Source organism: Pelmatolapia mariae, linkage group LG23 (assembly GCF_036321145.2).
Source record: "Pelmatolapia mariae isolate MD_Pm_ZW linkage group LG23, Pm_UMD_F_2, whole genome shotgun sequence".
Taxonomy (NCBI): domain Eukaryota; kingdom Metazoa; phylum Chordata; class Actinopteri; order Cichliformes; family Cichlidae; genus Pelmatolapia; species Pelmatolapia mariae.
The window spans coordinates 9,435,001-9,447,019 of NC_086246.1; the positions used below are offsets into that span (position 1 = coordinate 9,435,001).

Consider the following 12,019-nt stretch of genomic DNA (forward strand, 5'->3'; position numbering starts at 1 on the left):
ACATACTGCACAGGTCATGAACAAGATTTTTTAAATTTTCATTGTAAGTGGGCTAAAGCAGTTAATTAAAAGTAGTCTAACATAAATGTAAATGCTGTAATTTGATTATTTTAATAAACCATGTAACTTGGATGGATTCGATGCTGGCGTGATCACAGTGCACATGACTGCTGTTGCTCACAGTGGTCCAAGGGACCGCTCAGGGAGTTTGTGTGTTCGCTCAGACACATGAAAAATTAGAGGGAACATTGGTGACACCAAAGTATCGAAACGAACCGAACTGTGAATTTTGTGTATCGTTGCACCCCTAATATATACATGTATGTATGTATACACACACACACACACACACACACACACATACATAAAAAAAACTCTATAAGTATATTACTCTTGCACGTGCCCGCTGACAAATTTACAAGTATTGGACCAAAAAAATACAGTCTGCATTCGTGCAAGCAAGGCTCCATTCTAGTCAGCTTGGTTTTTAGGATTTTCCAGTAGGCAGTGGTACCGTATCAGGTACTTTTTTAGCACTTATTGGGCCAGGGTTTGAAGCGAGAATGCCGAAAATGAAATGTCATCAGACTGCACCCAAGAGAGGGTAGAAAAGTCCATTTACGTTTGTGCTGCATGTCAAGGAACTTTTGGGTTGCGCTGCTATAACCACCCCGCCCAAATTGAGGTGGTAACTCAATTGTAATGTAAAAAGACTGAAACAGAGTAGAGATGTGTAAAGTAGGTGGTAGTGGAAAAGCGACATAGGTGAGGTAATAAAAAGTGTAAATTAACAACAAAATAAAAACAATTCAACAAGACAGAATCATTAGGATTTTTCTTGCATGGTGAAGATTTTGGACTTTTATCCAGCAAACACTATGTGCTCACCTGGTTCATCATCACTTTCGGTCATGGATCCGTAGTTTGCTACTAGGGATCCCAGAGCTGAGCTCATCTTCTTAGGGGCCACAACCAAGCCACTGGTCCTGGACTCCTCTCTCTCAGAATCTTGGAGCCAATGAAAAACAGAGCACTATCACTATATAGGGGTGTCTATGTATTTCAATCAAAGAATAACCAGAGGATAACCAGTGAAAGCTTTTTGATCTTGTCCTCTATGTAGGTGATTGTGCACAGGCTTGATTGAACTTTGATCAATTAACTCACCATGGTCACTAGTGGCTAGTGCTCCGAGTGGATCCCCGTCCCTGCATGGGTGGGTGAGTGGTTTAGGCTTCTCTGTAACACTGCAGTCCGATGAGTGTGGCCGTCTCAGATGTCGCCCTTGGAATCCTCTGTTTTTCCAATCACGACCTCTGCCTCTTCCTCTCATTCGTCTGAAAATAAAATACATCATTGCTTATGCAAGTTAACTTTTTGGTAAGACAGACTTCATTTCAAATTAAAAAAAAATGTATATCAAAATAGAAAATAAAAGAGACGCACACCAAAATCCATAATTTATACATTCAAATGTAAACATTTACCCAAACTGAGCTGTTTCCAGGACAGCTCCTGTTTCCTCCCGCACCTCCAGGACTTTTTTCTTCTTCTCAATATTCACAAGTGTTGGATAGTTTCTAGTAAACCAGTAAAGACAAATTAATGACTGGACATGGGCAGTATGCATATGTGGATCAACTAATGGCAAAATTGCATCAAAAGTTCATGACTGCCACAGTTTCTAACTAACTTGCGCCTCTCCTCTCTCCATTTAGTAATCTCCTCCGGTGTGTCCAGTTTGATTCTTTTAGTTCCTGGTGCATGGTTCTGTCAACACAGAGTACTCACATTAGAAAAGGGGAACTACTACAAGCTGATCTCTTTACATCATGTTCTTCCACTTACATTTTTCCAGTGTATGCTGACAAGTTTTTCATGGGCCATGAAGCTGCAGTCAGCCACAGAACACTAAAAGTGGATTCAATTGGAGCTCTCGGTAAAAAGTAAAGAATATCAATGTGAACAACACTAATATATATCTAGTAAGTAGCCTAGAGTGAAATACCTTGACATGCTGAGAGACATGCTCATTGTACTTTTCCTGGTTTTTGAAGCCCCGGTCGCAGGTGTCACAAAAATGGGAATACTCTGGTTCTTTCCTGTTTTTCTGCAAGGAGTGAAAAGCTCAAAGTTCCCAATAACGTTCCATTCACTTTAAATATAAATACAAAGTTCTCAGACACGTCACCTTTTTTCCATGATGGCTGGGAGCTCGGTAGCTTTGATGTCCACCTCGATGCCATTCATGACTAAAGTTTTGACCTGAAAACACACGCAAGAAATTCAAACACACCTTTCTTTAAAAAACAGACACACGGACATGTCCTTTATGGCGACTAAAGGCGCACTGCATGTATCTTAAACTACACAGCTGCTATCAAAGTTATTGTGGGCATGTGATTTTGTTTTTAGTTTATCTTTCCTTGTTTTCCACGGATGTATCCGTTCTGTCACTAGTTGGCTTTTATGAAACTAATTCAAGTGTTTTAACACCAAGCAACCCACTGACGTCACTTGCTGCATTCACACATGCTATAAAGCTTTAAACACTTATTCCTTAACTGCAACATAATAGTGTTAAATCTATGACTTTTTTGTTAGAGCAGAACCCCATGGTGTAAGTCAGTCTTTACATTATGTGGTCCTTCATGTGCACTTTAGGGCGACAGTAACATGAAGGAACCCATCTTCAATAGGGAAACTACTGTATATTCCACTCACCGTATGTATGTGTAGGTCCGTGGTTTCCACGGTTTGATGAGAACCCATAACTTGCCGCTGACCCGTGGTGCCTGCCAACATTACTGTCGCAGCCCCAACTGTGTTCGGTAGGCGTTTCGCTCCAGCTCCACATGGTGGGATGGAAGCTACTCGAGTGCGACTGCTGCTGCTGGAACGACTGGAAGGAATTCGAAGGAGGAGAGCCAAAGTCGGGCGGAGGATAGTTTGCCGACTCGTTCATACCACCAGGCCAAAATCTTTCTTCACGCTGACAATGAAGGTAGTTCTAGGGAAACTTCTCCTCAACGCGTTGCCCTCATAGGCGCATGTATTTACTTTGAGCGAACTATGGTTTCGTCACTTCCGCCAGAGAAGGAAGACCATAAACCAACACAGACGAAAACGAATAAATATATGTCTATTCATACTTACGTTAAGTATTTTAATATGTATAAAAAGTTTTGTGGTAAAAAAAAATATACTTGAGACTTAGACTGCAATTTTGATTTTAGCAGTAGTTGGCTACAACTTCTCGCGAGGTTTAATGTAACAAATTCTCTTGGGTTGCCATTTTTGGTGAAAAGCCGCCTGGTAGATATTAGAAATGCACAGCATTGTCTAAATACCAACACATAAAGTCTGTAAGCGTCATAAGCTAAGTGGCCGCTCGCTCGGTTTCGCATGCCGTGTGCCGTTTGCGTAATTAAACGTATTTCAAAGTGTATTTTTTCCACAATAGAAGCAGAAACATATCCTACGGTAAAGAAAACGTAAAAATGCATTACACAATACGGTGTATTAGATACACCGAGATACACCCATCCGTAGAAACAGTTTCTTCCGCTTATCTATAAATAAACCCTAAATTGTCTTTTTAATGTTACGCTCGGGGGATAGCGACCGATGTGAACGAACCTGGCAACCCAATAGTTTCCTGGTACCCTGTCCACGCCGCGTGTGTTTCAGCGTGAGAGCAGCAGCGTGGTGATCGAGGTGGAAACGTGAAGGCTCCAGAGGTGTGCGCAATAACTGCACTAAGGCGCTGCCAAAATGCTCGTGTTGTTTGAAACCGCAGCTGGATATGCAATATTCAAAGTAAGTATTCGACTATTGTTTGCAATCTTTTTAAAATGGGCGACTTTAACACAGGGGCTTTTTGCGTTAGCCCGGATTAGCCATCCAGCTAGTTCACCGAGAGTCGGTAGGTGGCATAAACATGTTATTTGCGGTATGAAAAAAAGCAATCTCTTCGTTGTACTTGCGGATATGGATTACATTTTTATTTAAAGGTGTTTTGTTTGTGCACGAGCTTGGCTAAGTCATAAGTGAACATCAAGCTTGTACTGTGAAGGGCCTGCAACCACGTGTGCACACTGAGGTGGTGTGCTGACTCCACTTTTCAACTAAGTCACATGCATTTTAGAATTGTAGGTTGTTCAAATGCGTTCATCAGCCATTAATTTTTTTAAGTTACATTCTTAACGATGTAAGCCATCCCACTGCTTTACACATTTCTTTTAACTAATGTCTGTGTATTGTGTTTTAAGGTCCTCAATGAATCCAAACTGCAGCAGGTCGACAGCCTGTATAAGGAGTTTGAAACTCCCGAAAAAGCCAATAAAATGTAAGTGCTGATGTTGCATTTTACCACCTGGCGGCACTCTTTATGCCTAAAATATAACCATGGACTTGTTACGATAAATCGTAGATGGAATGTAACTTCCATATTTTTCCTTTTGTCCTACCAGCGTTAAGCTGAAGCATTTTGAGAAGTTCCAGGACACAACAGAGGCCTTAGCAGGTAATGAGAAATTTGAGCCCTAATGTTCACCTGAGATTTGTCTGTGATGCAAAGCTGTGTCTGATTAAACATGAGGTATTGCTCAGTCCTCGTCACTACCGCTGAGACCAATTCCTCCCCATACATATGAGAGTTGACATTTTTTGTGTTTTGTGCAAGCGCTTAGCACAGCTAAGCTTTATTTTATTCTCTATTTCCACTTTTCAGCTGCGACTGCCCTTGTTGAGGGAAAACTTGGCAAGAGTCTGAAGAAGGTCTTGAAGAAAGTTGTTGCCAAGGAAGCTCATGAGCAGCTGGCTATTAGTGATGCAAAACTCGGTGGTGTTATCAAAGTAAGTCACTGATATTTCTGTCAGCCTAAAAGACAGCATTGTTATCAAACGTTGTGTTTCTAATGACTTCTGGTCTTCAGGAAAAACTGGACCTGAGCTGTGTCCACAGCCCTGCTGTGGCTGAACTGATGAGATGCATCAGGGGTCAGATGGAGAGCCTCATCACTGGACTTCCTCCCAGGGAGATGAGTGCTATGTCTTTAGGGTTGGCTCACAGGTTAGTGGTGCACATATTATGTTATATGAATCCAACTGCTGCCTATGATTACATTTGCTGTCTGAAATATTTGTGTAGATTTTTCTCAGCATTCGTCACTACCACTGAGGCAGCAATCCTCTGGCTTATTGAAAATTCCTTCATTGATCTAGAAATTTGAATTAACTCATGTTCTCATCTGGTTGCAGTTTATCCCGGTACAAGCTGAAGTTCAGTCCTGACAAGGTGGACACAATGATTGTGCAGGCTATTTGTAAGTGTTGTATTACACAGTTATGTCTGTTGTTGTGCCTGTAACATGTCAGACAGTAGTGCAAGAGAACAATCAGCAGTTTAAATTATTTTCAGAATGTCCAAAAACCTTCAGTTTGTTATCATTGCAAACAAAGAAAACATCTAAGTTTTTCTATTTAGGATAATAAAAATGTCAATTATTGATATTTTTGCTCTAAAAATGATCATTTGAGCAGTTAACATCAGCTGTACTGTGTTTTCGTCCTTGCTTCTAGCTCTTCTGGATGACCTGGACAAAGAACTTAATAATTACATAATGCGTTGCAGAGAGTGGTATGGCTGGCATTTCCCTGAGCTGGGAAAAGTGATCACAGACAACTTAGCCTACTGCAAGAGTGTCCGCAAGATAGGTAAGGACCATCCTGCTTTTGCACAACACAGTCAGAGAAGCAGAGGTCTAGATATCCTAAATATTGTGAGTAAAGCCAGCAAAAACACAGCATCCTACAGTTTCCACATTCAAATTCATTAGCACCTTTTAATTTTAATCAGAGCCTCTTTCAGTCTTTTAAAATTTATGGTTTCCTATCAGGCTGAGTAAACCAGAGTGCTCTGAGCTTGTTTAAAGTCAGCGTATTGTTGCTCTAAGACTCGCATGCATTGATTTAACTTCCATGTGGCGACATTCCCGAGTAACTGCCATATGTTTGTGTCTGCAGGTGATCGCACAAACGTCGCCGGCTCTGATCTATCAGATATCCTCCCAGAGGAGATCGAGGCCGAGGTTAAACTGGCTGCTGAAATCTCCATGGGAACAGAAGTGTCAGAGGAGGACATTGGCAACATCAGGCACCTATGTGATCAGGTGTGTGTGCTCACTGTTTGCTACAGTGACTGTGATGGCGATGACTATTGTCTGTTGCAAACACAGGGTTTTCTGTGCGTCTTTGCCTTTTGTGACTGGTACCCTGCATTCATGAATTTGTTTTTGAATGTTTTCTTTATTTTTTTTTCTCCCATAGGTGGTAGAGATTTCAGAATACCGGGCTCAGCTCTACGACTACCTGAAGAACAGAATGATGGCAATCGCTCCCAACCTCACTGTAATGGTGGGGGAGCTGGTTGGCGCCCGTCTCATCTCACATGCAGGTGAGTTGGGGGGTAGAGAGTCATGTCATTTGTGAAAACTGGCCTAGCAGTGATGATGATGACACTAAGTCACTTTCCTGAACATGACTGATGGTTTTAAGTCACTACCTCATCTGAGCTGGCAGTGAAAGCACTAGTAGTCAGGTCCTTGAAGAGCACCATAGCTACAGTTCTTTGTTTCATTCATTGTGTGATCCAGGTTCCCTTCTGAATCTGGCAAAGCATCCAGCCTCCACAGTCCAGATCCTTGGAGCAGAGAAGGCTCTTTTTAGAGCCCTGAAGACGCGCAAAGACACACCCAAGTATGGTCTCATATACCATGCTTCTCTAGTGGGCCAGACAACTGCTAAGAACAAGGGCAAGGTATGTTCTTAGAGTGTGATATGTGACTGAATAATGGTTGGTGGCCACAATGTGAAGCTGTCAACTCAGGCTTTGGTTTTCTGTAATGCCAATGCAGATTTCCAGGATGCTGGCAGCTAAAGCAGCCCTGGCTATTCGCTATGATGCTCTCGGAGAAGACACAAATGCAGAAATGGGTGCAGAGAACCGTGCAAAGCTGGAGGCCAGACTACGTCAGTTGGAAGATAAGGGGGTAAGTACAGCTACAACCCCTATTCCAGAAAAGTTGGGATGCTATTTAACGTCCTTGGACCTGGCGTCCACATTTGGGGACATCACATTTTGGGTTGTCTACACCAAAATACTAAATTTTGCTTTACAGGGGCCTGATATCCACTTACGAGGACAGTATACTGCCACTGTTCTATCGAAATTTAAAACAAATGTCCTCATAGGGCTGGGCGATATGGCCTAAAATCCATATCACGGTATAATTTGAAGCATGTGCGGTAAGGATATATATCACGATATATTCTTTTCTTCTGTATAATGTATTTTACACACTATAAGGCACACTTAGAATCCTTTAATTTTCTCAAAAATTGACAGTGTGCCTTATGTATGAATTCTGGTTGTGCTTATTGACCTCTAACTAATTTTATGTGGTACACGGTGCGCAGAAATCTGTCAAAAAAAAATTTAATACGACTTTGGTAAGCTATGAAGGTGCACAGCTTAATGGATTGCCGGAGCCTTATGGCTGCTGTAGTCAGGAGCCTTGCGGAGTAATCTGTTTCCAAAACTCCTTCTTCAGGTCCCAAAGTCAGTCAAACACTACGGCATCACTGAGAGTTAAAAACTGTCTAAATTATTAAATTTTTAATAAAATAATCAGCGTTGTGGCTTTACCAGGTTTAACAGTTAAGTTTAACATCCAGGCATCCATGAAAACAGAATTTATTAAATTCAACGGCGTTAGAAGTTAGCAGGAAGTTTGCTCGCTAGTTTCCACCTAAACATGATATACCATGTTCTGACTGAGAGATTAATCATTAATATACTGCAACAACATGGGAATAGAGCAGCTGCGAGAGAATTCAGCATTAATGAATCAATGGTATGGAAGTGGAGGAAGCGCAGTTTTTGGCTTTTCCCATATCCCAAAAGTGCTTTCTCTTTGCTGTTACTGTCGCCGGGCATAATTTGCAGATGATATTGTTCGCAGCCGCTGCAATGCTTTCAACCAAAACAGGCGCCGCTTGATGAGACCGTCACCATGCGCTATCGCGGTATAGTCAAAAGCTCTACCGTTGGCCAAATTTATATCGTTTCTACTGTATATTGTTTATACCGCCCACCCCTATGTCCTCATATGTGGAACAAAAAATGGGTAAAAATAAAAATCTGGTAATTCTTTGTTTTTACATTCATCAGGTCCCAATATGTCCAAAAATCAAAGAGAAATTAAAAATGCATGCCATGGAAGAGTTCGGGTCTTAGGAGGTTAAAATCCAAAACTTACCATTTTTAAGCAGCAAAAAGGTAGTGTTGAATGATGGGACAAAGCTGTTTAATAATTAACACAGCATAGCACCCCATTTTGTTATAGCAGTCCTTAAATGTCTGGGAACTGGGAAGATGAATGTCATCCTTTTCTTGTCTTCATTGTAATGTGTCAATGGACTCCAGTGGTCAAAGGTCTGGGCCAGACCAGTACCCAACCTGTCCTACTGTGAAACCATGTAATAGATGCCATATGCCATTTAGTTTTGTCTGGTTTAAATATGCAAGGGTTCCACTCTGGATGGTAATCCTGTGTTGCTCTAAATCCAGTGTATACCTTTCAGTATTGATGGTGCCTCTCCAGATGTGACAGTTGCATAACCATTAATGCATCCCTGTACTATCAGAGACGCAGGCTTTTGAACTGAGTGCTGATAAGAAGCCACATGGCCTCTCGCACCTATAGTTCACAGGACTGCGTATCCCTATTTTCTAGAAAGAATTGCAAATTTGATTTGTCTGATCACAGGAGAGTTTTTCGTTTTGCTATAGTCTGAACATTAGCCCTAAGAACACAACAGCAGTTCTGGGTCATGTTCACAAATGTGGCTGTACCTCAGGAGGTGGAGCAGGCCATCTACTAATCAGACAGTTCGCCATTCCATGTCTGGCTGCTCCAGTATCCCCAGTCCTTGAGCAAGATGCTAAATGCAAGTAGTATCTTGCTCCAATAGAGCACTTTGAGTGTCCAGGTAGAAAAGTACTATATGTAATGGATTTTTGTATTTCTTCTGAATCTGTTATCCTGCTAAAATCCCTGTTTTTGTCATTTTTTCCCCCCTCCTTTAGTCATTAAATCCACATTTTCTTTTCAGATCCGAAGAATCAGTGGAACAGGCAAAGCAATGGCAAAGGCAGATAAATACCAGCACAAGAGGTGAGTAGTCACTTGCAGCTCCTTTGCAGATTTCCACATCTATACATGTAAGGTGGTTAATGCCTGCTACTACTTTTCCTTCACAGTGAAGTGAGAATTTATGATCCGTCAGGTGATTCTACGATTCCGTCCACATCGAAGAAGAGGAAGTTTGAGGAGGTAGAAGAAGAGGATGCCACAGAGCCCACGACACCAGCAGTCAAACCCAAAAAGGCAAAACAGGAGTCGGTAATAGAAGGTGAGTGAGTTTGGAATCAATCATCTGCCTCCTGTGGATTTGGATCTGTGATGCTGATAGTGTTCTGGCTCTGTGTTTAGAAGAAGAACAAGCAGGAACATTAGTGGCAGCAGAGACCCCGAAGAAAAAGAAGAAGAAAAAGAAGGATAAGAAAGCAGAGGAGGAAATGGAAGAACCAAAGGAAGAAGAGGTGACAGCAGTTACTGAGGTAAGATGGAAGCTAAAGTTTTAAAATTATCCCCTTTTTTTTCTTCCTCCTCTTTAATGACCCCCCCCCTCTCTCTCTCTCTCTCTCTCTCTCTCTCTCTCTCTCTCTCTCTCTCTCTCTCCAGACAACAGAGAAGAAGAAAAAAAAGAAAAAGAAGGTAAAGGAGGAGCAGGAAGAAGATTGAAAAGAGAGGAGAGTGTAAATAGATTTTTGTTTTTTTGTCTTTTACTTTTATTATTCAATTATATTTTCTGAGGACAATACAGTATTGAGTGCCTGTCTGTGGACATCTGAAAAGAAGTTCAAAGTAAACATCAGAGTAATCATTAGATCTCATTATTTTCTCTGGTCATAAAGAGACTGTACAATAAAAGTCTTTTTTTTTTTTTTTTTCTTCAAAGATGTTTAAGCTTAATCTACCAGAAGCCTGTGTAGACGAACATTTGTTTTATTCATGAAGAGATCTAGTTTTGTCATGAGTTCAGTACAGATTTCCCAGTTCTCTTGTGATAAACAAAGCCTGGTGAAATAAAACCTTTTGCTCAAATGCTGAGTGTGTGTTTGTTTTTTTTAATGTACAAATAAGTGCATCCAGCAGGGGTGGGAAGTAATTAAGTACAAATACTTCACTTATTATACTAGCTAGTTTTAGCTGTCTGTATATGAGTATTTATTTTTCTGACTACTTTTAATCCCTATATTTTTCCACAAAACTTTCTACTTATATTTTCAAAACAAATTTGTTACTTTAGGTTCAGTGGTATCATCTATAGTGTTATAAGTGAGGTTTTTCTAAGTAGCATGTAATTTCAAATTCAACATTTTTATCAGCTAAACAAATGTTAGCAAACATGCAAACTGTGTGAACACAGTGTGTCTGCTAGCTAAAGGTACAGCTGTTGGGTTTCCCAGGGAGAGAAAAGAGTAACTTCACTCAAAGATGGAAAAAGATATAGGATATGTTTTTGGGGGTTTTTAAGCCTCATGCCCAGTACATTTGAACTTGAATCAAAGTGTTTGGAAAAGTGTCAAATTTTGGTCCTATAACGTGAGGGTAGGATGCCCCACCTCATATTCTGACATAGTCATAGGACTGCATGGTGTGAGAAGGAGTTTGCTCTAGTGATTATATTTAAAATGACTTGCACTCTAAATAAAAAAAAAAAAAAAAAAAGAAGAAGAAGAAAACAGAATTTGAAAATATTAGTCCTTGCTGTATCAATTCAAAAAATGAAGCAAGAAGAGAGGGCAAGCCAACCAGTCGCTGCAGATGGCCGCCCCTCCCTGAGTCTGGTTCTCCCGGAGCTTTCGTCCTGTTAAAAGAGAGTTTTTCATTCCTACTGTAGCCAAGTGCTTGATTTTAGGGGGGCATTTAATTGTCAGAGTTTTCTCTGTATTGTTGTAGGTTCAAACATTAGAATATAAACCACCTTCAGGCAATTTCTGTTGTGATTTGGCGGAATACAAGTAAAACTGTATTGACTCAAATAAGGCAAGATGCATGTGTATAAAGTGTAATGTGCACCTTTGTTTTACAGCACAGAAGAACTGTTAAAAGTTTCACACACTGTCACGGAATGACAGCAAAATCTCACAACATGAGAATCAATATTCGAACCTAAGGCTGTATCAAGCCATACTTAGTTATTTGTTTAAAAAATGGTTGACATTTTTTGAATACTTAAAAAAATTTTTTTGCTTTCTAACAGTTGTGTAATTATTTATGAGTTAATAATTTTCTCTGTTGATGTATGGCACTGTTGGAGAGGGGTTGTCTGAAATTTAAAATGATTTATTTTGGCACTAAAACGGTCCAAAATGACTCGGATCATTTTCAGCATGTACCATCAAAATCTGTGCACTAGAGGGTTAAGGCCACATTAAGAAAAATAATATTGTTGTTCATTCTGAGAATAAAGTCCAAATATTGAGATTAAAGTGGAAAGTGTATTTTGAGGAAATATCAAAATGTGGAGATTACAGTTGTTTCAAGACAAACCATACTTCAGAATCAGTTTCAGTAACAAGAAAGTAAATTATTTGTCTTTTAGCTCATAGACACAGTGTGGTGATCAGTATAAAGACATTAAGAAGATGGTGTTGAAAGCTGGATCTGGTTAGGTGGAAAACAACCAATGGCTCTTAATGCAAGATTATTGATGATTACACCCTCATGCAATGAAGATGATGTATCAAAAGACAGCTGATCAATTTGTTTCACTAAGCTATCTAAACAATGAATTGTAATTGTAATCACATGTCAACTTTTTTTTTTTTCTCAAAATAGATGTTCGACTTAATCTCGAAATTTGTACTGTACTCTCAAAATGATGA

General features: G+C 40.2%; 2 protein-coding genes and 1 non-coding gene across 4 annotated transcripts in view; 2 read left to right on the plus strand and 1 right to left on the minus strand.

Annotated features, from left to right (window-relative positions):
• The window catches only part of nufip1 (nuclear FMR1 interacting protein 1), a 15,207-nt gene extending 12,153 nt beyond the window's left edge, over positions 1 to 3,054 (minus strand). The window contains exons 1-8 of the mRNA XM_063467540.1: positions 2,725 to 3,054; positions 2,192 to 2,265; positions 2,009 to 2,110; positions 1,849 to 1,911; positions 1,694 to 1,770; positions 1,488 to 1,580; positions 1,168 to 1,337; positions 889 to 1,008 (exon numbers count right to left, since the gene is read on the minus strand). Of these exons, the coding sequence (XP_063323610.1) occupies positions 889 to 1,008; positions 1,168 to 1,337; positions 1,488 to 1,580; positions 1,694 to 1,770; positions 1,849 to 1,911; positions 2,009 to 2,110; positions 2,192 to 2,265; positions 2,725 to 2,965 (940 nt within the window). The 5' untranslated portion in view covers positions 2,966 to 3,054. The remainder of the gene's footprint in view (positions 1 to 888; positions 1,009 to 1,167; positions 1,338 to 1,487; positions 1,581 to 1,693; positions 1,771 to 1,848; positions 1,912 to 2,008; positions 2,111 to 2,191; positions 2,266 to 2,724) is intronic.
• Positions 3,055 to 3,671: 617 nt separating this feature from the next.
• Positions 3,672 to 10,202, plus strand: nop58 (NOP58 ribonucleoprotein homolog (yeast)). Of its 2 annotated transcripts, none has more exons than XM_063466211.1 (15): positions 3,672 to 3,819; positions 4,272 to 4,348; positions 4,473 to 4,525; positions 4,733 to 4,857; positions 4,938 to 5,074; positions 5,263 to 5,327; positions 5,584 to 5,718; positions 6,028 to 6,173; positions 6,331 to 6,457; positions 6,657 to 6,820; positions 6,918 to 7,052; positions 9,178 to 9,239; positions 9,326 to 9,477; positions 9,561 to 9,685; positions 9,810 to 10,202. In XM_063466211.1, the coding sequence occupies exons 1-15, from the start codon at positions 3,775 to 3,777 to the stop codon at positions 9,867 to 9,869; spliced, it is 1,608 nt and encodes a 535-aa protein (XP_063322281.1). In that variant the 5' UTR covers positions 3,672 to 3,774; the 3' UTR covers positions 9,870 to 10,202. The 2 variants fall into 2 exon arrangements, with proteins under 2 accessions (XP_063322281.1, XP_063322280.1); XM_063466210.1 differs by having other exon boundaries at positions 3,673 to 3,819; positions 9,558 to 9,685; positions 9,810 to 10,201.
• Positions 6,498 to 6,581, plus strand: LOC134621822 (small nucleolar RNA SNORD11B). The gene has a single exon (XR_010092541.1). It is a non-coding gene; the product is annotated as a small nucleolar RNA SNORD11B (small nucleolar RNA).
• Positions 10,203 to 12,019: the final 1,817 nt, after the last annotated feature.

Excerpts from the sequence above, each read along its gene's own strand:
- nop58 (XM_063466210.1), top strand. The coding sequence starts at position 3,775 with ATGCTCGTGTTGTTTGAAACCGCAGCTGGATATGCAATATTCAAA. Across the intron at positions 3,820-4,271 it reads CTGGATATGCAATATTCAAA|GTCCTCAATGAATCCAAACT; the intron begins GTAAGTATTCGA and ends TTGTGTTTTAAG. Across the intron at positions 6,174-6,330 it reads TCAGGCACCTATGTGATCAG|GTGGTAGAGATTTCAGAATA; the intron begins GTGTGTGTGCTC and ends TTTCTCCCATAG.